General features: G+C 37.8%; 4 protein-coding genes across 7 annotated transcripts; 2 read left to right on the plus strand and 2 right to left on the minus strand.

Moving 5' to 3' along the window:
• The first annotated feature begins 4527 nt into the window (after positions 1-4527).
• On the plus strand, positions 4528-7765 carry LOC107640033 (uncharacterized). The gene is made up of 11 exons (XM_016343582.3): positions 4528-4654; positions 4754-4844; positions 4952-5047; positions 5429-5917; positions 6021-6317; positions 6401-6498; positions 6605-6689; positions 6797-6970; positions 7064-7201; positions 7307-7431; positions 7544-7765. Exons 1-11 carry the CDS (start codon positions 4587-4589, stop codon positions 7743-7745), a joined length of 1863 nt encoding a protein of 620 aa, XP_016199068.1. The 5' UTR covers positions 4528-4586; the 3' UTR covers positions 7746-7765.
• Positions 7766-8547: 782 nt separating this feature from the next.
• Positions 8548-17787, minus strand: LOC107642677 (protein FAR1-RELATED SEQUENCE 5-like). Of its 3 annotated transcripts, XR_015883306.1 has the most exons (6): positions 16948-17787; positions 16736-16839; positions 10344-12551; positions 10120-10212; positions 9209-9289; positions 8548-9109 (listed from the first exon to the last, which is right to left on the minus strand). XR_015883306.1 is itself a non-coding variant. In XM_016346102.3 (5 exons), the coding sequence occupies exons 3-5, from the start codon at positions 16832-16834 to the stop codon at positions 10153-10155; spliced, it is 2367 nt and encodes a 788-aa protein (XP_016201588.1). In that variant the 5' UTR covers positions 16835-16839; positions 16948-17047; positions 17325-17772; the 3' UTR covers positions 9949-10152. The 3 variants fall into 3 exon arrangements, 2 of the variants coding, with proteins under 2 accessions (XP_016201588.1, XP_016201587.1); XM_016346102.3 differs by lacking the exons at positions 8548-9109; positions 9209-9289 and having other exon boundaries at positions 9949-10212; positions 16948-17047; positions 17325-17772; XM_016346101.3 differs by lacking the exons at positions 8548-9109; positions 9209-9289 and having other exon boundaries at positions 9949-10212; positions 16948-17180; positions 17325-17772.
• Positions 13620-15821, plus strand: LOC107642679 (uncharacterized). The gene is made up of 3 exons (XM_088486635.1): positions 13620-13945; positions 15120-15249; positions 15338-15821. Exons 1-3 carry the CDS (start codon positions 13778-13780, stop codon positions 15442-15444), a joined length of 405 nt encoding a protein of 134 aa, XP_088342761.1. The 5' UTR covers positions 13620-13777; the 3' UTR covers positions 15445-15821.
• Positions 17788-18869: 1082 nt separating the features above from the next.
• RLP44 (receptor like protein 44) lies at positions 18870-20702 on the minus strand. Of its 2 annotated transcripts, XR_002362320.2 has the most exons (3): positions 19381-20702; positions 19136-19183; positions 18870-19011 (listed from the first exon to the last, which is right to left on the minus strand). XR_002362320.2 is itself a non-coding variant. In XM_016346103.3 (2 exons), exon 1 carries the CDS (start codon positions 20240-20242, stop codon positions 19427-19429), a length of 816 nt encoding a protein of 271 aa, XP_016201589.1. In that variant the 5' UTR covers positions 20243-20702; the 3' UTR covers positions 19077-19183; positions 19381-19426. The 2 variants fall into 2 exon arrangements, 1 of the variants encoding a protein (XP_016201589.1); XM_016346103.3 differs by lacking the exon at positions 18870-19011 and having other exon boundaries at positions 19077-19183.
• Positions 20703-26818: the final 6116 nt, after the last annotated feature.

Below are 26818 nucleotides of genomic sequence, written 5' to 3' on the forward strand. Positions count from 1 at the left end.
AGAATTATACAAAAAATATGACTATAAAATTCGTAATAATTAAAAATATTAAAAATATTTATCTTTGTCATTGTCTTCTGTCATAAACGAGATAAGTCTCAAAGTGGTCCATGAAGTTGCACTCGAACCTCATAGTAGTCCCTGAACTAAATAGTTACTCATATTCGTCACTGAAGTTGTACTCCGGGACTCAGATTCGTCCTTCCGGCACATTCCGTCCACCTGGCACTACCGGAAAGCTGATCTGGACTCTATCGTGACACGCTGGCCAGGTAACGGCTAACTGACGTGGATTTGTAAACTTTTATGGTGCAATTTGGTTCCTAAATCAAAATTAAAAATTTTAATCCCCAAATTTAATTATTATTCTCTTCTCTATAATAGTAACATCTCTCTTTTCTTTTCTTCTCTTATCTTCTTCATATGGATGTGAAAGAGACTACGAATTACAACTTCAATGAAAGCACGCATGCATATGTTTTGTTAATTAAGAATCACATACTATGTCTTTGTATTTAACATTTTATGCACTCATTTAACTCTAGTTTAATTAAAATGTTTGACAAAATTCAATTTTATATGATTTTACAAAAATATATCTCTTTTATTTACGGAATTAAAAAGTTACACTGTTATTATTAGATACTATATTACATTTCTTTTCGAATCATGTTCCAAAATAATCATGCATCACTCTAATTTAACTGTCATTCACATATTATTAATATAAAGTGTTATATTATGGCATTTCAAATCTTATGACATCTCCATTAAGATGACGTGTTTAAGATTTTATTATAATTAGATAGGTATTTCAAATTAATTAAGGGTAATATTAGAGAAACAAAAAATAGCAAAAATTTATCTAATTTAATATTTATTATTTTGGTCTCTAATTAATAAAAAACTAATTTATCAAAATAAATATAATTAACTAATTTAAGACACGAACTTGACATATTAAAATATTAATCATATCATCTTTTTGTTTGTAAATGTCATGCTAACATTTTAACATTTTATATTAGCATTAGAGATGAGTTTTGATTCACAATTTATGAATTTAGGAATCTATTTAATCATTTTTAGAAGTTAACAAATTTTTATGATCGTTCACAATTTTAGAAACTAAACTTTGCATTATTTCTTTAATTATATATATCACATAAGTTTTTTTATGTTATAATCTCAACATATTTATTACAGAAAAAAAATGGGATAAAAGCGGTTAAACTTGTTCTAATAATGGTTGTTAAGAAGACTCTAGTTGTTGTTATTGTTATAAGATACTTCAACTAAAAATAAACAAAAAGAAAAATCTTGTGAATTTGGGATATGAAGATCTATGCCTGTACAGAAAAGAGGGATTACTGTAGAGAATAGAATGATGATTAAATTTGGGGATTAAAATTTTTAATTTTGATTTAGGGACCAAATTGCACCATAAAAGTTTTATAATCCACGTCAGCAACGTGTCACGGGAGAGTCCAGATCAGCTTTCCGGTGGTGTCAGGTAGACGGAATGTGCCAGAAGGCCGAATCTGAGTTTTGGAGTGTAAATTCAGGGACGAATATGGGTAACTTTTAAGTTCAGGGACTATTATGAGACTCGAGTGCAATTTTAAGGACCACGTTGAGACTTATTTCGTCATAAACAATTTAAGGAGCTTTGTGCGTTGTATTTCTTCTTCCATTCAACCTACAATCAATACATTAAAATAAGATCTGTGTAATAACCGTGACGTATAAACAGAAATATTTTTTACTAATCAGGACAAAAATACACTAAAATGAATTTTTGTTGAACATTCAATATATTAATTTTTGGGCACGTTACCTAAATTATATAAGAAACTGGTAACAATTTTTAGTGTTAAATTTATGTTTAACATTGGATGTGGTATGAAATATCAGTTTTATTTTTTTTTTTTTTTTTACATATGATATTATTTTTGTAGAGCTTGGAATGTTTTTTAATAATACAGCAAATTCTAGACCCCAACCAAAAAATGAATGACACATTTTGTATTTATGTAGTAAAATACTAAACACTAACTGTTCAATAATTTTTTTACCAACCATACCTTATACAATAAAATATTTTTACGTTATATTAACTTTTTTTAAGCTACCAATTTATGTGAAATGAATCCTTAATTATCATTTGATTAAGATAATTAAGTTTAAAATATAATTTTATTATTCTACAATAAGTGTACCTCAAATATAAATTAATTGTATTCTATTATAACTAAGAAATAATAAAATTAATTTATACTTTATTATATCAGACAGTTTCTTATATATAATAATATACTGATATTTTTTTTTATTTAAAGTGCAATTATTGTAGTATATCAATTCGGGAATAATGAAATTGTATTTTAAAGTTAATGATCTCATTTAAATGAGGATTGAGTAGTTGTTTCACGTATACGGGTAGTGTAAAAAAAATAACATAAAACAAAATATTTTGTTCTGTAGAATTTGGTAGGTGAAAAAATGATTGTATTGTTAGTGTTTAGTGTTTCATTGCGTATGATATGGTAGGTGAAAAAAAATAAATGTAAAATGTGTCTCATGTATATTGTGTTGGGGTCTAGCACTTTCTGTAGTATAAAAAAATATCAAACTATATAAAAACCAAAACCATGTATGAAAAAAAATAGATGAATGCTACAGTGCCTTTGAGATTGTGCCTAACTTATCAAAAAAGGCAAATAGATAATATTTAATAAGTTTTAAATATTTTACTTTTTTATTTTAAACATTTTATTTTTTACTTTTAAAAGCAAGTTAGACAATTTAGACACCATAATAAAAGGTACCATAAAACTCACCAAAAAAATAAAACTAAAACTGAAATTTCAGACCACATACAATATTAAATATAAATTTAATAATAAAAATGTTTAATTAATCTGTTGGTCCCTATAGTTTCGTAAAATTTTCAATTAGGTCTCTATACATTTTTTCCTTTTAATTGAGTTCTTGCACTAATTTTTTTTTAATTGGGTTCCTACCCTTTTTTTTTTCTCTTTTTATTTAGGTCCCTACAGCAATTCTTTTTTTTTAGTTGGGTCCCTGTATAATTAAGCCAATTACTATTAAGAGTGATTTAAATGAAAAAAGATTTAGTGTAAGGATCTAATTAAAAAGAAAAAAAGTATAAAGATCTAATTGAAAATTTTATGAAACTAAAGGGACCAACAAAATAGTTAAACAAAAAAAATAGAATGATAAAATATAAAAAAAATGTATTATAAATAGTTTTATTTTGATTAAAAAATCGTATGAATATTTTGAGGAGTCTTATTTTGATATAGCAATGAAATCAATATTTTTTTTATTTTTTATTTTGTTATATTAAGATTTAAGAAAATAGATAGTACTTGATAGGATAAAAGATGTTAATTATTTAATTTGGAGCTTATGTCGTAAGAATAGAAAACTCTCCGCTCTCTGTTGGGAAGAATGGTACTCAACCAGTTTGCGATCTGTCCTCCACCGCTACATCCCGTACCAATTTAGACAGAATTGTGAAAACGCTTATTCAGGTTAGAGTAGCAAGAAGTTGTAATTGAGTAATTTTAGTTGCATTTCAATTTATTTAGATAACTTACCCTCAATTTTTTGAAAGAGCCAAAAAAGATTTATGATATAAAGAACAAATTTAATAATTTTACTTATAATTTTTAATAATGACGTAAAACATTTAAAATAAAGCATGTAAATTACAAATCGAATAGGAAGTTAATCATTTTCAAGTAATTTCAGTGAATATCGGTAAATTATTTTAAATTTATGCTGTTAATGTTAGAAATTTAACCCCCAATTGTCTAAAAAATGAGAATATGCATAAGTAAGAGTTAGTTTCACTTATATTTAGAAAACTAAGCATAAATTTAGTACTTAACTAATGGACTAATGTTAAAAAAACAGAATGTGATAACATATTATTTATTAAGAGGAATAAAAGTATGCCTTAATATTCATCTTAAGGCATCTGTTATTATATGAATCTGTTACAATACCATATGAGGTTAAAGTTTTCCATATATTATTGTAAAATAAAGTTTAGATTTACATATAACAATCAAATAAGTTTCTTGCAACTATAACAGAGGCTTAAAAAAATATTAAATAGCTTGATTTTTTATGTAATACCCCGTTGGAAAATATTAGCGCTACTGATTTAGTTTTAACTTTCACAAATAGCCAAGGTTTTCCAAGTAAAGGGCTTGATGGTATCTATTGAATCGATGTATGGCTTGCCTTGACCACGATAAACTCATTTGTGACTTTTGAAACACAACATTCAAACTGGGGAAGGGTGGAAGAATTAACATTTGCCGGGTCTAGTGGGCACGGAGCAACCTAAAGCGGGTGCACATCGGATCAGAGTCATCACCCCCTCTCTGTGGGCCATACTCCGTCGTACACGTCTTGTCTGGAGAAGAAAAAGCTAAGGCGCACAGAGGCAAGTTTGCTTATATAGGGATCCCTCATTGCACCTCCACGTTCATCCAACTCCATATCTTCTCCTCACTCCATATTTCCAAACCTCCGCTGCTGTGTTCCTTACTATGTCGTTAGCCATGGGGGATGAGCAAGTTGTGCCGAATGATTCTCAACTATCGGAAGAAGGAAATGGGTACGTTCTCTAACGAAATAGGGATTCTTATTTTGCACTTCCACTCGTAGTTAGATGCGATTGTTAACTCTGAAGTAACCTTCTCTTTGTTCTCTGTAGGCGGGTTCTCTCGACTCAGTGCCCTACCAACGCACAATCAGCCACTGACGTTGGAATCATCAACGTCAACCCAGAGTTGCCCGTCCCCGTGGTCAGTATCCGAAACCCTTGGAAACCCGTGTTGATTTGTTGTTTTTGTAGAATATGTTGTTTGGATAATGGACCTAAGACCTATTGTGTGTGATTGGTTTAACACAGCAGCCACTTGAGGGAGTTACGAAGACAACTGAGGGTCAACAGGGCCGAGCCGACATTATCTCGGACGTTCTCCGAAGCATCCTAGATGCCGTTGAGGTTCCTGCCTGACACCATTATTTCATTACTTGTTTTAGTAAAGTCGAGGGGGTTTTGGTGAAACAAAAATAAACGGTGATAATGCATGAAGTGTACATGGGGGTGGCACAAAAGTTATAAATGTTAGCATATATTTTGGTCAACACAGGGATCCGACACATGTAGTGTACATGATGTGGGAGTCTGACTTTGTAGGGCCCCTTTTAAGCATAACCAAATTTTTTTTATCAAATGCAACCGATGAAAGTCTTCATCAAGTATGTTTTGTCGTCCGCGAAGATGCTCAATCTCAATTAAATATGTCTTGTTTTGTGGCCTTGTAGCTTTAATAATTGGTGGAACCCATTGTGAAAAGTTTTAGTTTTTTCTTTTTGTATGCAGAGGATCGATGCTAGATCAGTTACTCTGGAAGCAAACTTTGTTGAACTTCAGCGTTTGCTCAAGGTTCGGAACTCAAGCGGTGTGACCCCCTTGATTGTAACTACAGGAACTACCACTGTGACAACATATGCGAGAAACAATCACAGTGTTGGGAGAGGACACCCAGACACGGGAACCACTCCCACCACAAGATGTCAAGGGATTCAGAAGATCCACACCTACACCCACCTGATCAATGCAGCCAATAAAGGGAAGGGTCTTATAGAAAGCAATTCCGGGTACATGTGCGATGTCATAATCCCCAACTCCCCTGGTTACGATGATGACGTTGTCATCGACGAGAACCTATCTACCCCACCTCCAGTTGTTGGCAGGCGGCAGATGGAACTGCAAATTGGGTCTATGATGCATTGGGAAACTGGCACACCTAAGCTGAGCCTTGGCGGGAACACTACACGCCGCTGTCCCGATCAACGGTCAACTGATAAGGTGTACACATATAACTCCCAACATTTCTCCATGTGTTACAGCTGTGTGTCCAACTTTTTGATACAACATCTCTGGCAGTTGATTTAAGCTAATTTGTTCCCAGATCATGCAGGCCTTTAATGACCTCCCTGGTTTTCAGCAACTTGACTGCACAAGTGTCGTGTGTGAGTTATTCTCGGATGCAGCTACACCGATGCCTCTACCCAAGATACCTAAGGTGGAGCAAGCAAGTCCCATCTCAGACCATCCCAAACTGCCGATATCTACGGTTGATGATGCAAACGAGATCCTACCAGAGTTGGCGGGAAAGTCGGTAGCTCCGCCGAGGCAGGGTGGGAGCGGGGTCAGGCGTCCTGGACTGATCTCACGGCTTGACTCACCTATCTATCTCATACCAATGGTAACAAAGGAAAACTGTGGAAACCTTATTAATTCAAGTGTAAGTATGGTCTGCATACTATGCAGTTTTTCTGTTGATTGCAGAGCTATGAGATGGTTTTCGACCCAACTGCGGATATGGATCTCACCTACGACGAGTGCCGCATCGCTGCGTATCTTTACGGCAAGACAGAAGACCTTAAGTGAGTCCTTCCGTCATTTGACATTATTTTGCCTATCCTGATTGCCAGTTTATATAGCCAAACCGGTGTGGAATATCTTAATTAATTTCATTTTTCTTTGTTGCAGTGAGGTAGTCTTCAAATTTTATGAGTTGGAGGTCGCCAGGGGCATGTTCCACTCTTTGATCCCAAAATTTGTTCCCCACTCTGATGTAAGTGACTCCAACTAAACATAAATGACCTGCTGATATACGAACTTCGTCGGTGATGACTTGCATGTTGTTGTTGGTTAATGGGTTCCTCGTATTGGAAATGGCAGATTGTGAACATTGTTGTCCTGTTTGCTTCTCTAAGAGCATCAAGAGAAACTCCCATTCGTTTTTGGTTCCTCCCAAGTCCCTTCGCTGTTGATGTCCTTCAGCTGAGGCCCATCGACATGATAGTCAAAAAATACCTGTGTCGCTGGATGCCTGCCACAACTAAACTGGAGAAGGTATAATTTAAAGATCTTTGGTTTCAAATTCAGATTCCATAATGTTAGGGTGCTAGGCGAATGTGGGGAAACCATATTTTGTGATCATGGCAGGTTATTATTCCCATATGTGAACCCAGTCATTCATGGTATATTATGGTAGTCCACGTCAAACAAGGCAAGGTTTACGCTCTTGATATCACCAAGACTGAAGAAACCATGGAACGTAGAGAGCGCAACATGCGTACAATCGTAAGCTCCTTGGCCTTTCACATAGTTTTCTAACGACTTCATGACTTCCGTGTGGTGTGTAACTACTTTGCCAAGCAACTAACCGTTGTAACATGTTTCATGCAGATGATAACTTTGTCACAAATTTTCAAGCAAGAGCAGAATCTTAGCAGCTTCACAGAGATCTCTCCTGATCCTACAACTTGGGGACCCATTAATTATCCCAAAGGAGTACCCAACCAACCAAACAGGTGCTTTAACGATTTATTTAGTGATAGTCTATGTCATGTGCAACTATTATTGCCAAACCGGTATTTAGTTTGCTAATTCCGGGTTCTAACAAGTCATTTCTGTGAAAACCAGCAACGATTCCGCTGTGTGGTGCCTTTACTGGCTACTGAATGACGGGTTACTTGACCCTAGGAGGCTTGGTGTCATGATGAATGGAAAGGTGAGAATGAAAACTGCAACAACTATCATCTTGTCTGACTGGAACCAGAAGAAGCAGGCTGTGGATCAGGAGGCAGAGAAGCTGTGGGGCACCCTCATGCGCGCTCATGACTAGTTTCCATGGTCATGGACGCATGCAACATGGCCGTCTCATATGTGCATGTGTTGTGAATGGTTATAATTTGTAAAATAGCTTAGTAAGGTTTGATATGTATAAAGCCTATGACTCTAATGGATCTCAATTGGATGGTAAAGTGTGGAAACGAGTGGTCCTTCCACTATGGCAGGAGCACCCATATCAACACATTACCCTTTTGCAATCAAGGTGGAAAAGACCAAATCCTTTTGACTATAGTACTTATGTTTGGTGTCCTTGTTCATTTAGGATGGTATTTACAGTATCAAAGATGGGTGTCATTATGACAACTTTTGTGTAAGGTATGTGTATGAGTTAAGAATGATGCATCAAGCATGATAGTCATCATGACTCTGTTTATGTAAGGTATGTATCTGAGCTAAGCATGATAGTCATTATAACTTTATTTAACCAAAATCTAGATTGATACATCCTGTGTGGCTACATGTTTTCTTTCAGTCCTCTGATCCATGGAGGGGCATGGATATTTCAGCTAAAAGTGCTTAGTATATTTGGACTTTATTGTTTGAGCGCACATTAATGCACCGTGCGACTCACTCAAATAATGCTATATTTGGTGCCCAGATAGAAACAAAGTAAATGTAAGCGAATGCTAAAAAGTTTGAGTTTATTTAGATAATCAAATATTAGAATATCATCTGATCTGATCATGGGAAATTTGGTTTCACAATTATCATCACACATGAAACAATTATTATTTTGTTCGCGAGCAGTACCTTAACTTAGTAATTTAGTATAGATTTTGAGCACTAGTTTATGTACTGTAATGATTAACATGAAATTTCATATAAAGTTTAGAGTGGTAATTCCAACGAAGGCTGTATCAAAAAAATTAAATACATTGCACACGTAGTTGGTTCAGAACTGCATGGTAAAGACTATTTACAATTTCCACGTTGAAAGAATTAAGACCATTTATATACAGCGAATTAAGCAAATATGAAGGTCCCTCTACAACGGCACAGTAGGTCATATATTTTCCTTTCCATGCTTTGTGATGAACCCACATCTCCATAGGAAGTTCTGGCTTCATTGGCCGAAGTGCTTGCAGGGAACAAAACCTAATTCATCCAAGATTCACAAACTTCTAGAGCTTTCTTCCATATAGCCAAGACTACTCACTCAACAGCAAACGATTCCAAATACAATTTTGCATTGTACTGCAAGATCTGGACATCCAAAATTATTATATATTTAGAAAAGACAACAGAAAGAGCGGCAGAATACAGTATAACTATTTTCATTCTCAGGCATATTCCAAAACCAATAAAAGCCTCTTGGGGAAACTGCGGCTCAGTAGATGTCAAAATATTTTGCAAAATCTGCAATGCAAAAAAAAATGTCAGAGGAGAAAATAGGATTACAAGGAACTTTGAAGGTTTGTTTTAACGAATTAAAGCAGAAGTAGCCTCTTCGAAAACCTGCAGTTGACTATTTCCATCAAATAGTGGCTTCCCAGTGATTAGTTGGTACAATATTGCCCCTACACTCCATAAATCAGCCTGCAATTACAATACAATTTTACTTTTTCATTCTTGTTAAAAAAGAAGAAGGAGTAACAAAGATTTGCATGTACAATCCAATATTGGTTCTAACTATCATCACCATGGCATCGTATTTTTTATTTTAAATTATTTCTGGAGCCATGTAAAATGGTGAACCACACAGAGTGTCAGCCGAATCCTGGGGTGTGAGAGATCTAGTATACCAGCAAATTAGTATAAGGAGTAAACAAAGTTATAGTATTCTTGATTCCATCCTGTTGGAATTAAAAACCATTGGAGAACCAAATATAGGAAAACAGTTTGAATGCTTGCCAGGGAGAGAGAGTGACAGGGAGAGAAAGAAAACAGGAAAGCGGGGTGGGGGGTGTTCCACAAGTTAAGAAGGTGCAGCATCAAGGATCAAACAATGTCATGGTAGCATATCATAAATGATATTCATATTTAAATGTCAAACAGTGTTGTTTATGGATAGTTTCCCCACTGGAGATGGCTGAGTGTCATGTAAATCTGCCATCAATCATGTATGAAGAAGCAAGACACAGCATCCTTTTTCAGAAAAATATTATTAGGTCATTCTAGCATAACAACACGCAAGTGATAAGTATAAAATGTAAAGAGTAAAGGTAAATAAATGCCAACTTCACGGATCTGAAATGTTTGTCACCGAATTCACAGATACTTAACTATATGCACTAGTAATATGCAACTGAGCAACACCCATATATAAAGGTTTTCAACAACAAGTGCTATATAACAAAGTTACTACAACTAGTCAACGGTAAATGGAGCCACAAGAAGCGACAACATTCCCCCTAATATACTAGTACCACTAAAATGAACATATGCCACTCCGGAGCATATCAAAGGTCGCCAAGTGACACAGCCTCCGGGTTGTTGGAAGGAACATCTTCCTGCACCACCTGCATGAGAAACATGTAGTCACATTTTAACCAAAGACGTGCACCAATTATTCATGGAATTAAATGTAATATGCTACATCAAAGAACGGGCCCATGCAGCAGAAAAGAAACGAGAACCTGATCATCTTTACCTGGATACCTCGAACTCTCTTATTCACGCCCACACACGGCTGGCCACCCTCCTGACCTGCACGATTTGGACAACGGGTCCTTCGATGACCGAGTCGGCCACAGTTGCTGCACTTGCGCCGTTTTTTCCCGGTCGATGCGGATGCCTGGCTGAGTCGACCTGTACCCTTTGTTCTCACGCTGATGGGGTCCTTCACTCGTTGTTCCTCCGCCGTTACTCCAACGTCTTCCGCGGGCCTAAGGCCATTCTTAATTTCCAAGCAGATTGTGTCAGTTAGTACCTTATGTGAGTAGTACTTGAAGTCCTCATCGCTCATGCATGCAACCCGGCCTAGTCGTGTGCATAGCTGAGCAAAAGCTCCCAGCCGGGACCTATACGTTGTTGTTTGCTCCTGTGTTTCATTTCCAGTGCAATTTAAGCCATAGTGCAACTTTGCTGTCTTCGACCATCTGCGGAGCACAAGCGTATTGGGAATGATAGTATAATCCAAGCGCACCAACACAGCTAGTATGTGGACACAGGGCAGTCCGAATGATTCCATTCTCAGGCAGGTGCAGCTGAATTTGTTACCCACATGTTGCCTCGAAACCTCCCACTTCTTTTCCGGCCTGCGATATTTTTGAACAACATATACTTCACCCTCAGCATTTTCATTGCATCCACATATGTGAATTCGAACGCACCTTTTAAGAGCTTCACGAAATCTCCAAAACATCTCCCGTGTGTACTTTATCCACCCATCCTTCTCAAGCTCAACAAACTCAGTTTGCAAGACTGGAGTTCCATACCATGAACGAAATTCAAGCTCGTCTTCATTGTCTCGCAAGAAATCAATGCATCTTTGGAAGTTTGTGACAAATTCAAGGACCCCGTATCTACTCTCCACAAACCTGCCTAACTTGGCATGTAGAGACTCACAACGGGACGTTGTCCGTATGCCGGCAAAAAATCGGCCTCTGATGTATGCAGTCGCCCATGCAGTTTTTTTGCGGTACAAATCCTTCACCCATTCGACTTCACGAACCCCACACTCATCCAGCATCGCCTCCCATTGTGCCTCGAACTCGTCAACCTCCATGTCCGCAAGCATGCAGTGTCTAAATAGCTGGGTGAATCGTGAGTCACATATATTGGAGGTCGCATTACGAAGCAAATGCCAAGCACATAGCCTGTGATGGGTTTCGGGAAATACATGACGTATAGCATTTCGCATCGAGGTATCTCCATCTGTGATGACTGCCTTAGGGGCCTTTCCTTCCATGCATTCCAAAAACTGCTGCAGAACCCAGATGTAGGACTCTTGCGTTTCACACGAGACCATTGCACATCCGAAGACACATGTTTGGTTGTGGTGGTTAACTCCCGAGAACACAACAACAGGCAAATTGTACTTGTTTCGGCCGTAAGTAGCATCGAAGGCTAGAACATCTCCGAATATTGAATAGTCGAAATGACTGCGCCCGTCACTCCAAAATAGGTCACAAAGATTGTTTTCAGACCCAACCTTGTACCTCCAAAATATTCTGTTGTCTACACGGGAAACACCTTCCAAGTATCGAATTGCAGCGCTTACATCTCCATTTTGCATTTCTCTTTGTCGCCTCACCTCATTATACATGTCTTGCTTTGTGAATGTCACAAGGTTAAAGCCCCCAAGCTGTGCCGCGAAGGACTCATATATTTTAGGAATGCTGATACCAACCTCCCTCAAGCTAGTCATTTGTGCAATCTCTACTTCAGATAGCCGCCTGTGCGACCTCAAGTAATCGACGAACTTGCCAGATGCGAGTTCATGATTATGCTCATCCACAAACCGAGACACGTACCATTTGCCACTCCCATCTTTTCTCTTTATCCTCATCTCGGCAAGGCAACCACAACGAGTCACAATCTTGTGCTCCCGTTTTCGATTAGCCATCTCTAGCCATTTCTTCTCCCGATACCCTTGCCTATTGCACACAAATGTGTATCGCACAATATCCCCTGCACTATTTGTTACCTTCCTCCCTTGCCTCATAGAAAACCCCTTTAATCGGCTATAGTTATTATAAAAGGATTTGGCTTCATCTGGACTGTTAAATTCCATTCGAAGAACATCATCTGGCCCCACTCCTTCATCCGAATCGAACCCTTCGTTACGCCCGTCATCCTTACTTTCATAGTCACCAAAGTATTCCTCCGCTTCAATTCCCATGTCATATAATGCTTCCTGTATAATTAATGAAATCCATTATTCATCATCGGGGACACGGGTGGTCAAAAAAACCAGTTTAACAAAACTGAACATAAACTGCTCTAATAAACCAGAATTTTTAAACAAAATCAGTAAACTGAAACTATACTTTTTGAATAAAAACGAGTTTGCTAAAACCAATTTTTTATGGTTCAATTAGGTTTAAACCCAACAAAACTGGTATCTAATTTCACTAAAGTAATGTCAATACTAAGCACTTTTTCGACTGTTGGTAGCGTAAAATGACTATGACGTGATGTACAGGTGCCATAGTCTGTGCTTTAATTTCATTTCTCATGTCTTAATAGTTTCTGATTGGTGTTAAAAGATTAGTTTGCCAATAAGACAGCCTCAAGAATTAATAATTATCCTATGGCATTAAAAAAATTGGTCCTATTTTATAAGCTCACTCAAAGTGAGGATTAACTTATTAATTACATACTACTTTGAAGGCTAAAATAATCATAAGTTTAATTAAAAAGTCATTTTTTTTCAGCTATTATCAACTAATCTTTTTTAAATAAATTTTGTATCTTAAATTCTGTTCTGAATTTCATATTTTAAGATTGAAATTCTAATTATAAATCCTCCGCTAAAAGTCAAGGAGCTATAACTCAAATGACATAATCTCTTCGTATCCACCTAAAGGTCTCGGATTCGAGTCTAACTCCTATTTTTGAAAAAAAAAAAATCCTCCACTAAAAAGTTTTAAAATTAAAAAAATAATTTCATAATTAAAAATTTTTTAATGTTAATTAATAAATAGTTTTTCCTTTACTTATTCTCATTTTTCCACAAACAATGCTGCCTCATTACAAGGAGCATAGTTTAGTTTGGCAATGAATGGTGCCATTTGAAGAAGTAGGTAGATATCGATCTTGCCTAATCTTAAAGAAGAGTAAAAATATTACAAACTCTTCTTGCTATAATTGAAGCAAGAAAACTTGTCTTACTTCACTCCAAAGCCAGCTTCTTGGCATTGACCATCTACTAGAGAATATGATCATGGGAATATTAGTGGAAATCTAGCTTGTGAAAACTGAAGATTAAACAAAATACAACAAGAAAAGACTCTGAATTCTGGTGGGTTAGAAATAGATTAGATTAGAGAATATGATTGAGCAACAAGTGCGAATGTGACTAATTTTGTTGGCAACAGGAATGTTCTGAAGGCCACCATCGATGTACCTGAAGCTGATGAAATGAACTTTTACTGCACCCATCTTGATCATCTTGATGAGAATTGGAGGATGAAGCAGATTAATGTAATAATCCAGTCTAATAATGATGAGCCTCACATCTTAGCTGGAGGACTTAACTCACTTGATGAATCAGATTACTCACAAGAAAGATGGACTGATATTGTTAAGGTATATTCTTATCCATAAGCTTTCAAGTTTTAACCATAGTCAAATGTAAATATGAGAAATTAAAATGGGGTTAATGTCCAAAGTGGCTTCCTAATAAGTCACACGATAGTCAAATTAGTCATTAAAACATTCCATAAAACAATTTAGTTTACATCCAAAGGGATTATCATTGATTTACGTAATTGGAAGTAACTGAAATGATTTACAGTGAAACGTAGAAACCGATCACTGATTCAATCCGAGTAACTCCAGACAGGGACGGATCCAGAAAGTTTAGTATGGAGGGGCAGAATTTTAGATAAATTTTTTTCATTTCATAAAAATAATTAACATATACTTATTAGAGTTAGTTTTTTAAAAAATTTATCAACAAAATATATATAATTATAAATTTTTTTCATAATTTTATTTTTAATATAATAGTTACATAAAAAAATATAACAATATCAATAGTACATTATAAAATTATAAAGTACCAATAATTTATAGCGTGTTTAGTTAAAAATGATTACATATCTTATTAATTAAAATTAATTCTTATAAAAATTTGAAAATAAATAATAAATTATTAATTATTTAGAAGACACAATACCTTTATAGAATACAAGATATAAGATATTTTTATAAAAATTTTTCTTTCAACAACGTAAATTTAGAAGAAAAATAAGTAATTTTTTATAAGAAAAAAATATCTAAAGTACATAATGTGATTAGCAACATATAACTACGTAAGTTATTATTAATATAATAATATAAAATTTAAATATGTTAATATAAAATAAACAAATGATTTTTTCTAAATAAATACAAGATTATTATATAAAAACTAATTTAAAAGTTACAAAAGCTTGAGGGTATGATATTAAATTAGTTAAGTGAAAAATATTAGTGAATTAAACAATTAAGACATAAATCTATCATATAATAAAAAATAATATATATAAAAATACTAAATTATATAACATTTTTTATTTTTTTAAATACATATCTCATATATAAATATAGTTTCTAAAAATTTTGGGGGGGCCGAGGCCACTACTCGCCCCCCTCTAGGTCCGTCCCTGACTCCAGAGGATATACCTCAACAGAAAACTAAGAGTAATGACACAAACTTAAGTCAAGTTAGTCCTACGTATGATTTGATATTATTTTTTCCCTTTGTTTTGTTTTTCAGTACTCTGAAGAGATTGGAAAACCAATACCAAAGGTTGAAGTGATGAAATATCTAAAGAGTAAGCACTACACGGATGCTAAGGACTATTCACGGGAATGTGAATCTGTTGTGATGATTGCCAAAGGACAAAGTAAAACAAGAATACCTTAAGCTTTTAATTATGTGACATACATTTCATCAATTTTGAAAACTCCTTAATCCTCAAAATTATAATGCAGGTGTGCAAGGGACATGTAAGTATGGAACAAGGATAGATTACATATTATCATCATCAGATTCAACATATAAGTTCGTAGCAGGGTCCTATCTTGTGCTTTCTTGCTAAGGGACTTCAGATCATCACATAGTCAAAGTTGATGTGGTTAAAGAAAATAATAGCATTCTAAACAGTAGTCCTCGTCAAGAAGAAAATAATAATGTAACAAAGAAGCAGCAGAGAATGAAAACACAGCCAAGTCCATCAACTTGTATATGGAACAAAAACACATACGGGAGAGATATAGATTGAGTTTCTTATTTTTCTTTTTCTTCTCTTTAATTTGCTTACATTAATCATTGCTGAATTTAACTATAGTTTCGAAGATGGGGCAGTTCAGTTAGTTTTAATTTGTTCATGCTTCCTAATCCTCTAATCATATGTGTTCTGTATAAATCTGTGTTTCCTAAAAGACAAAAGATTTACAAGATTATTGAGAGGCAAAATGTCATGTCTTACACATTTTTCTTTTGTTATTTCTTTTTGGAGTTGTATAGCTTTTGGTTTTTGATTTATGAACTCAAACAACCATTATTTATTTATTTCTCTCTTTTGATAATAAGGGCCCCATTGCTTTCATCACATAATACAAATGGGGAATAGTAGAAGGCTAATATTTTTAGTGTAAAAGGAAAAAAAGAAAGTTGATTAGTGTTAATTCAAATATAAGGTAAAAACAAAAAAAAATTTTATTACCAGAATAAAAATATCTAAAGAATCTTTTGATAGAACATAGGTTATAATCAAAGAAGTCACAAAAATTGGTACTTGCATTACCATGGGACATGGGTTGCTGCTGTTTTAGTTTTACTCAAAGAAGTCAACGCCTTAGTAATTGGTGCTATTGATTTAGAGAAACTTGACATTAACTCCAATATTAATGAATCAAAGTCGAAGACTATGGACCATGATCAAGGTACATATAAAGATATATATACATAGAACAGAGAGAACAAGGACTCAAACAAGATGGCAGAAGAGGAATCCATCATAGAGAAGGTGGAAGAGTATACCAAGAACGCAATGTTAAACCTGCCAATAACAACTAATTCGATTCATTAAGAACACCGCTCCCAATCCTGATTTACTATACACATCAAATTTTCAACAAATGCATCTCACACGGCTGCTGCATCATCAGAACTAATATTACCATCTAAATTGACAACTATAACAACACATTATGTTAAAAGGCATATTTTTACTAATTTTCCCTCCCGCGAACACTCCCATAAATCTGACTACAAAGTTGTTGACCCATTTTTTTCCTTCAAGGCTAACATTTAAACCACAGCATATATCACCAACCATGTTACATTCAGAGATTAAATCATACTTTCAAACACTAATAGGAACGTACCTGCTCTTGTAAACCTACACCGCTGCGTTGAACCCAATCATCCCTGCTCCTCACATTCCACTGGCACGTTCCCTCTACAACACCGCTGCAGGACCCCATCCTCTCTGAATAAATTGAAATCATTACAACAATTAGCACAATTGGGTATACTTAATGTGTCATTCACTTTTTCTCTTATTTCTCTACTTTACAGATTTTAAAGTGGAACTCACCTATTGCTCTAAATGCAACGCAATTTGTCGTACTGAGTATTTATCCCACCAACTTCTCCTGCCCAGCACTGCAACCGCCACGCCAGGAACCGTTCAATACCTGACTACATCCACTCAATGAACACATTCAAAGGACACAAACACAGAAATGGAAGACCCCAAGAGCCACCACGTCGGGAAACCCCCTCCCTCCTCTTTGTAAGCTCATCTACTATTGCTCCAACAATCATATCCTTTGGAAAACACAGTTTTCTTTTTATTAAGGCATTTGCCAGGGTCGCCTAAGACCGAGCCGACCCGGAGTCACACCCAAAAGATAAATACAATTTAAAAAGAAAACACTAACAGCAACTACACTCCCTCTTAGTGGAACTTACCTCCCCAATCCTGATGCACATAAGCCTACGTCACTCCTTGAATGAATCCAAGGCCCTACCAGATAAGAATCTTGCTGCTTCAATAGCGGAGGGAGACGGCGACGCAAGGAGTGAGCCACCGGAGAGAAGGTCGCCGGGGAGAGGAGTCGGCTGCTGGAATATCTTCAAATCGGCTCTTCTCCTTGGGAAGATGCCGGAACTCAGCATAGCATTATGCATCTCAACATTGCGTTCCTTTAACAAATATTCCAGCGACATCAAAATTACACCTTCTTCTTCCTCACACTTTCCTAACCTTCCAATCCTCCATAATTGTGGAAAATATCATCTACCCATTACAATACAAATCTGATTACTTTTTTTTTTTAATTACAAATCTTCTTTTTTTTTTTTGGGTATGAGAAACTAAGAGAGAGATGAGAGTTCTTGGAGAGAGATCGAAAAATCTAACTCTATTAATTACAAATCTGATTAGTTATATAACTTTTTTATTTCACATGTTTTTTCTTTTTCAAACCCATCATACAATTTGGGCTAAAAATTATCAACCATTAATTCAAAGAAGTAAGTTAGTCCAAAAAAAAAGGGCATACGATAAAAGCCCATTAGCCAAGAGTCACCACCGGCTTATTTTAATTCGGCTATCTCATAATAAGCTTTCTTTGAGGATTATTTTTAGCCGTCCATTGAGTGTCATTTCATGGTGTTTTTTGTCTTTACACAATATTGTACGTAACAACTTTTTAATTGGCTACCTAATAGTACTTGTCACACCAATGTATCAGTAAAGTGATTGTAACACCTGAAAATTTTCCTATGATATGTTCCACACATAACACATAGGAACAGATACTCGAGCAGAGAGCCTAGGCCCACTTCCCTTACGAAAGAAGGGTAAAACAGTCAATACATAAAGAACCACACAGTCTCTCATTACGAGAACCACAGGATTTACCGATTCACGTTAACCCCCTTCCTTATCACTACTTTATGGATGTAAATCTGAATTTGCTAACTCATTGCCCGACATCATAATTCATTAAAATACAAGGTTGAGAGGTGATTTGGCTCACAAGATTCATGAATGAAGAGCAAAATTACCCGTAATTATCTTAATAAGCTACCTACATAGAGTCATAGATGAAGTTTTAATGTGAAATTATCTCATAATGTGCTGTTACGATCAATTCAAAAACAAAAATATATAGGCACGTGAAACTATGTTGACGTTGGGCTAATAAGTTATTATGTGGAAAACGAGTCTGAATCCACCAGCTCAACTTAGCAAAGCACTGCATCTCCAGCAATGTGAAAGAAAAAAAGAAAAAGAAAAAGAAAAAAATCGGCACTTTGAAGTTTGAATACAAATATTTAGTATAGAAAATCAGAAATTAGAGAATAGAAAATTGCAGTCTAGGTGTTTGTGTTATAGCATTCTGGCAGAGAGACAAGTTCGCAGTTAAACGGCGCTTCCTGTAGCCGTACCACTACCCTACCCTACCACCCCTGCCATAGTGCCATGTGCCAACCAAAACCAACGCACTATAATCATCATCATCATCCTTTTACTTAATGTTACAATTTACAAAGATAACGAAAATCAAGGAACTCAAAAATTAAAGCTGAGCTGCGTTGCTGGCTGCTGCACCCTGCAACTGTGTTTGATGCTGTTTCCATTTATGCACCTCTAATTATAATAATTAAGAAACAGAGTATAACAACAATTGAAGGAAGAACCGATCAAAATCGGAGTTGGGGGAAAAATGAACTAGTTAAAACTTAAAAATAGTCATGAGGAAAGAAAGATTTACCTATATGTATATGCCCCCCATGGCCCGTGATCGGTAAAAGACAACAATCTGAAACGACCCATAGGTACCAAGAAAGAGAAAATTAAGGGGTAGGCCACACCTCACCACTAAATTAGAGATTAAAAAAAAAAAAGCCTACAGGGAAATCCTTTTTCCTTTCTTTTTTTTTTTTTTGGTTGGGTTGGGTTGAGGCGAAGAATAGCATCCATGATTGGAGGACAAGAATGAAGTTCAATCAAAGATACCTTGGATTTGGAACATTATGGAATTGAATTAGTATATACTGAAGAATCAATAATCAGGCATGAGCTGACTGATTTTGCCTTCATCGAGAGCCATCTTGTGCTCCGTGACTTTCAACCATATGCAAACCCCAGTGAAGCTGAGGACGAGGCTGGCAAGGCCACTCCCGAGCCCGATCCCAACAATGGCCAAAACAGACAGACCCCTGGTCTTGATGGGCGGAAGAGGGTAGCCGTAGAGATCCTTGTTCCCCAAGAAGGAGGTAGCGTTGAAGCGGGGCAGAGTGCCGGTCCGGTTGGACAAAGAAGGCGGTATGGGACCGGAAAGCCTGTTATTAGAGACATCGAAGGTGGAGAGCCTGACGAGGAGGCCCAATTGCTGGGGAATGGGACCAGTGAGGAGGTTATCATGGAGGTCAATGACGTTGAGGTAGGCGCACATTGTGAGCTGTGGCGGGATCTGGCCCTGGAGTTGGTTAGAAGAGAGGTTGAGGACGGCGAGGTTGACGAGGGACTGGATGTCGGGAGGGATGGGTCCGGTGAGGGCGTTGGAGGAGAGGTCGAGTGATTGGAGGTAGGTGCAGTTGGAGAGGAAGGGAGAGATGGTTCCTCTGAGAGAGAGGTTGTTGAGGGAGAGCCTCAAGATGCGGCCGTTGTTGCAGGTTGCCCCTTGCAGGTTGGATAGTGAGTCGTTGCAGGGTTTTTCCAGATTCTTTTCTATCCAATTCTGTAGGGACCTGTTTGGATCCTCTAACGACTTCGCTAGGTGCCTCAGGCACGCCTCGTCGTTTGGATCTGACTCGCAGCTTCTCATCATCACTGCTAGTGCCACCAACACCACCGCCGCCCCGAATGCTACATCCATCTACCCCTCCGCCACTTCCAGTCAACGGGGGCAAATTTCTTTTTAATTAAGGTGTATTTGTGAGAGTAGTAAAGCACTTGGCCAAATTTGGTTAGGGAGAGGAGAGGGAGAGGAAGAAGGGTCGCGCATGCGGAACATGAAAGTAAGTAATGAGTTGAGCGGAAGTGAAAACGAGCTGGCTGGGTGTGGGGACTCGGGACTCTCCATTTGGACTCGCCTGCAAATGTGACAGCGACATTACACCCAAGGATATTCTTGTCTTTTTACTCCCTCACGTTCAATTTCAAATTACCTTTACTTTTCATTTATTAATTCTATAGTATACTAATCACCAAGATTCATTGCTTCGGGTGTGGTTGACTTGAGAGTCGACCCGTGCATTATCTGTGTGACCGTATAATTCGCAGGATTCCTATGATTAGGCCTGCTCTGATCATCAATCAATGGCAAAAAACACCAATAATAACAATCTGCATCTGCCACTTTCCGCGCTTTCACTCCCAAATCAATCACTTCTTTACAGCCCAACAGCCAAAACGAGAGAAAAAAAAAAAGGCCAAGGAAGCTCGTTCAAAACGTAGCCTAAGAATGACTATTATTCTCTCAACAAAAGTAACTAGTGCCACGCATCATAAACAAACATTACATATACACCAAATTCACGTACATACCATTCATTTATAATTAAAAGAATATAAACAATGGCCGTTGGATATTTATTTGAAATCCGCGTAGCATCTTGATGTACTGAACAAGAATAATGATAGTCGTAGAGAGAGATGGCACATGCTCATGGTCATGGTCATGGATGCCTCAAGGACACAACTCCTACACCACCATCTATCAAAATCACAACACAACAGCTCCTCTGATTTTCAAGTTTGATATGAAAAGTTTAATAGTTATTTAAAAATTATTAGTTTATATTTTTAGAATACTAAATTTAGTTTAATATATTTTGATTTTGTTTATTCAGTTATTATATTAAATTTTATGTTTATGAAATTAAGATTTTTTTTTTATTTTAACTTGATAAAAAATTATAAATATTTTTTAAATTATTGTAATCACAATTGAGTGATTAGAGGTATACAAAAAATCTCTTTTTAAGTTTGATGATGAGATTATATACTATTGTTACGATGGGTAACCGGAGATTAGAGGACTGGACTCGTTGGGTTGGCCCAATCGTCTGATGGAGGAAGCCTTTGACCAGGTTTACGTCTAGGAGCCTCCGTCCGACTTGTGCGCGTGAAAGAATGGGGGTGGTACCTGCAAAGACACTCCTATGCCTAAGTCAGCAAGGGTCTAAGCAAGTTTTTTTTAGAGTATTGGAACTTAGAGATACTTGAGGGGTGTCAGTGTATTTATAGTGGTGAACCAATAACCACCGTTGAAGTAGTTCCACCTTTTAAGGAGGATAACCGTCCTTTTATCTTAGGAAAGTTGAGATATGGCTCCTGCAAGTGGGTTGAGAGATTTTGGGAGGTTGTTACTTATTTGAATAAGTGTTATCTGCTAGCTAATCTTTACTTCCGACTTCCTTAGAGCAAGTCGTGGTTTGAACCGACTTCTTGAGAGAAGGTCGGTGTCGCATGAGGGACAATCTTTGGATTGGGCCTTTTGTTTGGACCTGGGCCTTAACGTTGGGTCAGGGTATGAACAGTGCCCGTACTCGAGTACAATCTCTTTTCTTTAAGAGTTGGGTTCGGGTATTTTAACTCGGGCTTGTAGCCGACGTGAAATGGGAACCGACGTGATTTTTGGAGCCGACGTGATTTAAAATCCTCGACAATCGCATCAAATCAAATGTCGCGTTCGTTAGGGTTTTTTGCATTTACACGTGGGGTAGCAGTTACATTGGTAACGGTGCATTTCTTTAATGATCGCATCAATTTTACCACTATGCCCCTAGCGTGTTTATATATACTTTCCCTCTCTTTCTTTGTTTCGTTTCTGAAAACTTTTTCACTTACACTCTTCGTTCGAAAGAAAGCTTCTTCCTTCTTCGAGCGCTTGCTGTCGCGCCTGATCCTTTCTGAAATTAAAGGTCAGTTCTTTTCCTTCTCCTCTTTTATAAAATGCTCTTATTTGCATGTTTTGTTTTAGGGGAGTGTTTACGATGCGTCTGACTGTAGGCCTAGTGACTCTGTTTATTGTAGTACTTACTTTAGGCCCTTTAGAGACCCTGTTTTTGATCCTTTCCCTTTTTCTTTGTAAGTTTCGTCACCTTTTTACTAGAAAAAGATGTCTTTCCTAGAGTCTCTTTCACAGTGGGCAGATGTTACAGTCCTTAGGGAAGAGCCTTTAGTGGACACAGATTATATTACCGACCTCCGTACTCATCATAGAATATGTGGCTCTGATGAGGATGAGGCGAAGTATGAGTTGATTGCCCCGAGTCCTGAAGACCGGGTTTGCTTTGGGAAGGCTACTGAAACTGACCCTCCTTTCTTTTTTATGTACGATTGTCTGTTTACCTGTTTGGGGGTTCTTCTGTCATTTTCTGATTTTGAAATATCTGTGTTGTCTCATTGTCGCATTGCTCCCACCCAGCTTCACCCCAACTCTTGAGGTTTCATGAAAATTTACCAACTCGTTAGCCGTGGATTAGATTTTTTGACTTCTTTGAAGATTTTCTTCTTTCTTTTTCATATGACTAAGCCCTTCAGTGGGCAAAATAACAAACAAGAGTTGGTATCTTTCCAGGCCATTCAAGGTCTGAGAGTTTTTACCCTTTTTGATGAATCTTTCCATGACTTCAAAATCTTCTTTTTCAAAGTTCAAACTGTAGAGGGTCACCATCCCTTTTTCTTGGATCAAAATTCTTCTCCCCGTTTTTCCTTTTACTGGTCAGAGGCCTCTCCTGTAGAGAAATATGGCCTGGATGACTTAGACGAGGTGGAGGAGGCTGTTGTGGGGTTCTTCCGAGAAGTTTGGGGAAGAACCCCTTATCTTGATACAAAAAGATTTCTTCAGTGGTCTTCGACTTTTGTACAGACTCAATTAGGTAGCTTTACTGTTACTTTTCTATTATTTTCCGACTTGATTTAGCTACTTCCGACTTTGATCTCTTCTCGAGCTGTTATTTCCGACTTGTAGGTTGATTCTTTTATCATTTCTTTTTACAGAAATGGTGAAGAAGAGTTCCGGTTCCTCCTACCAGAAGGTCCAAGATGCTAAAAAGAGATCTCGAGCCCGAGTGGACACTGCCAGGGTTGCTGGCACTTTGCCTCCTCCTCCTCCTCCTCCTCCTCCTCCTCCACCTCCTCACAGTCTGGGGATCTCTTCTCGCCCTATATTGGTATCTTCTGCCTCTTCTCTTTCTCCCCCCGTCCAACCCCCTCCTGAACCCGAGAAGAAGAAGCGCAAGACTTCAGAGTCAGGCTCTTCTTTTTCTAGGAAAGCTAATTTTGATGGCCCCAAGTTCGTTAGGAACCACATCTATCCTCATACCCGAATTAATATGGATGATGGTTGCGTTCGAAACCATCTTAATATCTTAGTTCACGGGAGTGTTCGGGCGGCTGGGGTATGCACGAAGCTCCTCGATATTTTGGAAAAAAACTTCCCTTAGTTCTTTGGGCTCAACCCAGAAGGTTGAGGAATTGGAGGGGAGGATTTTTCTTTATCAGGAGGAAGAGAAGAAGCTTAAAGATGATGTCGCCGAGCTGAAGGAGGAAAGGGGTCGTCTCCAGGAGAGGGAGAAGAGGTTGATGGGCCAATATACCATGGCGGAGGGCCTTATAGAGAAGGCGGAGCAGAATTATGTTAGGCTTTTCGGGGAGAACCTAGACTTAAAGAAAGAGCTGGCAGGATGTCGGGAGGCTTTCTAGGAGTTGAAGGACTCGGTGGCTGAGTGTTCAGAGGAGGCGTGGAGCATCTTCAAGGAACAGGTCGGGGTTATTGTCCCTGACCTGGATCTTTCTTCTATTGACCCTGACAAGATTGTAGTTGATGGGGCCATTGTTTCTCCTCCCCGACCTGAAACTGACTCCGACTTAAAGACGAGGGGACAGAGGATAGTGGATTCCCCTCCTCGTCAAGGTGGAGACCTGCTGAGTTCACCTGGGGTTCCTTCTCAGGGTCCTGAACAATCTGCTCCTTCCTCCCCAGGTGCTGTTCCGACTTCTCTCCCTGTGGATCTTTCTTCTGGTGGTGGTAACCTTCCTTCTGGTGATACTGATCTTCCCGCTAACTAAAATTTGGCTATTTGGGGCCCGGCTTCTGGGCCCCTTGTTTTTAAACAATTTTATATTTTGTTTTGTTGTGGTGGTTGGTACTTGACATTTTCTGGCCTTTTATGGCCGTTAACAAAAAAAATGCCTTTAATTTTTTGTCCATTTTTTTGGATAAGGGGTTTAAATTATATCCAGTGTGTGCATGCTTTTGTTCTTGCTTTTAGGTTTTTTCGGAAAAAACCCTTTTTGATCTTTTTGCTGGAAGCATCTTATCTCTGGGCAGGTTGTGTTTTTTCCTAAGTTATCTTTGATTTTGAAAAGACTTGAGACAGCTTGCCCTTTTGATGGATTTCTTTTATCTCTTCTTGTATTCCTTGTGAACTCAAATTTTATTTTTTGAGTTGCGAGTAACTTAGGCTATTTTCGCGATACATTTCGTTTTTCTCGGTTTTACGACGTGTTAGTCGTTATCCTTCCGAGTTACATGATCAGCTTTTATAACCACTTTATACCGACTTGTACCTCGTCGTTTTATCCTGACGATTACTTAGGTCGGTCATGGGAATTTGATGTTTTATCGAATTTAAGTCGGCGCATTTCGTAGAAAGAACGGTAATAACGTAAAAGGAATTTATAAAGAGATGTGGAAAAAAAGATATTTATTTGTTCATTAAGATACTGTTTTGCTATTAAGGGGTTTGACAAATTATTGTTGCTCCTTAGCCCCCATTTTGATGCCTTGTTAAAAACCCCCCCTTCAGGAAAACCCTTTCTTTGGGGAAAAAACCATGAAGTCGGGAAAAGAGTACATTAGGAAATGGAGTTCGCTTTCAACTATAGTACCTTTTCATATTACAAGCATGCCACGATCTGGGTAGCTCGGTGTCGTTTAAGTCGGTCACCTTATAGTAGCCTTTTCCTAAGACCTCACTAATTTTATATGGTGCTTTCCAATTAGCAGCAAGCTTTCTGTCCCCATATTTGTTGACTTTAATGTCATTTCTAATCAAAACCAAATCGTCTGGGGTGAAACTTCTTCGAATGACTTTCCTGTTATATCTGTTCGTCATTCTTTATTTCAATGATGCTTCTCTTATCTGGGCTTGTTCTCGGATTTCAGAGAGTAGCTCAAGTTCTTTTTTGTGCCCCTGTATATTTCCAACTTCGTCGTAGAAGCTCACCTTTGGACTTTGCTCGTTGATTTCAACTGGTATCATGGCTTCTATGCTGTAAGCAAGTCGGAAAAGTGTTTCCCCTGTGGTAGACTGAGGCGTAGTCCGATAAGCCCATAGTACTTGAGGGAGTTCTTCAGCCTGGCTTTTTTTGCATCTTGCAACCTTTTCTTCAACCCTACCAGTATAACTTTGTTGGCTGCCTCGACTTGTCCATTTGCTTGTGGGTGTTCTACCAAGGTGAATTGATGCTTGATATTCATACTGGCTACCAGGTTTCTAAAGGTAGAGTCGGTGAACTGAGTGCCATTATCAGTGGTGATGGAGTGGGGTACTCCATACCTTGTGATAATGTTCTTGTAGAGGAATTTTCGACTTCTCTAGGCGGTGATGGTGGCCAATGGTTCTGCTTCGATCCACTTTGTGAAGTAATCCACTCCCACTATTAAGTATTTTACTTGTCCAGGCACTTGGGGAAAGGGTCCCAATAGGTCCAATAATCCCCATTTAGCAAAAGGCCATGGAGAAGTTATACTTATGTGTTCCTCGGGGGGAGCAACATGGAAGTTTGCATGCATTTGACATGATTGACACTTCTTCACGAACTCGGTGGCATCTTTCTGCAAAGTCGGCCAGTAGAACCCGGCTCGAATGACTTTCCTAACCAGGGACCTTGCTCCGAGATGATTTCTGCAGATACCATTGTGGACCTCTTCTAAGACTTCTGGCGTCCTTGAGATCGGGACACACTTCAATAAAGGTGTTGATATCCCCCTTTTGTAGAGGATATTTTTCACCAAAGTATAGTTTTGTGCTTCCCTTCGGATTTTTTTGGCTTCTTTTTCTTCTTTGGGTAGTGTTCCGGGGGTTACCTGAAACTGTAGGTCGATCTCGGACAAGATCTTCTGTGCTGGTCGGAGATGACGTGTCCGACTGGTGGGTGGCGGCCGGAGCTGTCGTGTCCGACTTGAGGGACTAGCTGCACTACTGATCCTTCGTCACCAGAGGGTGGGGGTACCTGCAAGGGACTCCGATGCTTAAGTTAGCAAGGGTATTAGCAGGTTTTTATGTAGAATCAAAGTATGTGTTATACCTGGGTGCTCCAGTGTATTTATAATGGTGTAGAATGACCTTTTTAGATAAGATAAGTTAGTTATCTTATCTTTATCTTATCCTTTGGGTGAGGTTAGCTTATCTTCAAGGGAACCGCCCTTATCCCTATA

Source organism: Arachis ipaensis, chromosome B5 (assembly GCF_059453495.1).
Source record: "Arachis ipaensis isolate K30076 ecotype BB chromosome B5, ASM5945349v1, whole genome shotgun sequence".
NCBI classification, from domain to species: domain Eukaryota; kingdom Viridiplantae; phylum Streptophyta; class Magnoliopsida; order Fabales; family Fabaceae; genus Arachis; species Arachis ipaensis.

What these genes read in the sequence shown, in the direction of transcription:
- RLP44 (XM_016346103.3), bottom strand. Translation starts at nt 20,242, where the DNA reads ATGGATGTAGCATTCGGGGCGGCGGTGGTGTTGGTGGCACTAGCAGTG.
- LOC107642679 (XM_088486635.1), top strand. Translation starts at nt 13,778, where the DNA reads ATGAACTTTTACTGCACCCATCTTGATCATCTTGATGAGAATTGGAGG. An exon ending in GATGGACTGATATTGTTAAG is followed by an intron (nt 13,946 to 15,119) that starts GTATATTCTTAT and finishes TTTGTTTTTCAG; the next exon opens with TACTCTGAAGAGATTGGAAA. An exon ending in GATGATTGCCAAAGGACAAA is followed by an intron (nt 15,250 to 15,337) that starts GTAAAACAAGAA and finishes ATTATAATGCAG; the next exon opens with GTGTGCAAGGGACATGTAAG.
- LOC107640033 (XM_016343582.3), top strand. Translation starts at nt 4,587, where the DNA reads ATGTCGTTAGCCATGGGGGATGAGCAAGTTGTGCCGAATGATTCTCAA. An exon ending in ATCAACGGTCAACTGATAAG is followed by an intron (nt 5,918 to 6,020) that starts GTGTACACATAT and finishes ATTTGTTCCCAG; the next exon opens with ATCATGCAGGCCTTTAATGA. An exon ending in AATTTGTTCCCCACTCTGAT is followed by an intron (nt 6,690 to 6,796) that starts GTAAGTGACTCC and finishes TGGAAATGGCAG; the next exon opens with ATTGTGAACATTGTTGTCCT.
- LOC107642677 (XM_016346102.3), bottom strand. Translation starts at nt 16,834, where the DNA reads ATGGGGTCCTGCAGCGGTGTTGTAGAGGGAACGTGCCAGTGGAATGTG. An exon ending in GTGTAGGTTTACAAGAGCAG is followed by an intron (nt 12,552 to 16,735) that starts GTACGTTCCTAT and finishes TTAATTATACAG; the next exon opens with GAAGCATTATATGACATGGG. An exon ending in AGAGAGTTCGAGGTATCCAG is followed by an intron (nt 10,213 to 10,343) that starts GTAAAGATGATC and finishes TTTCTCATGCAG; the next exon opens with GTGGTGCAGGAAGATGTTCC.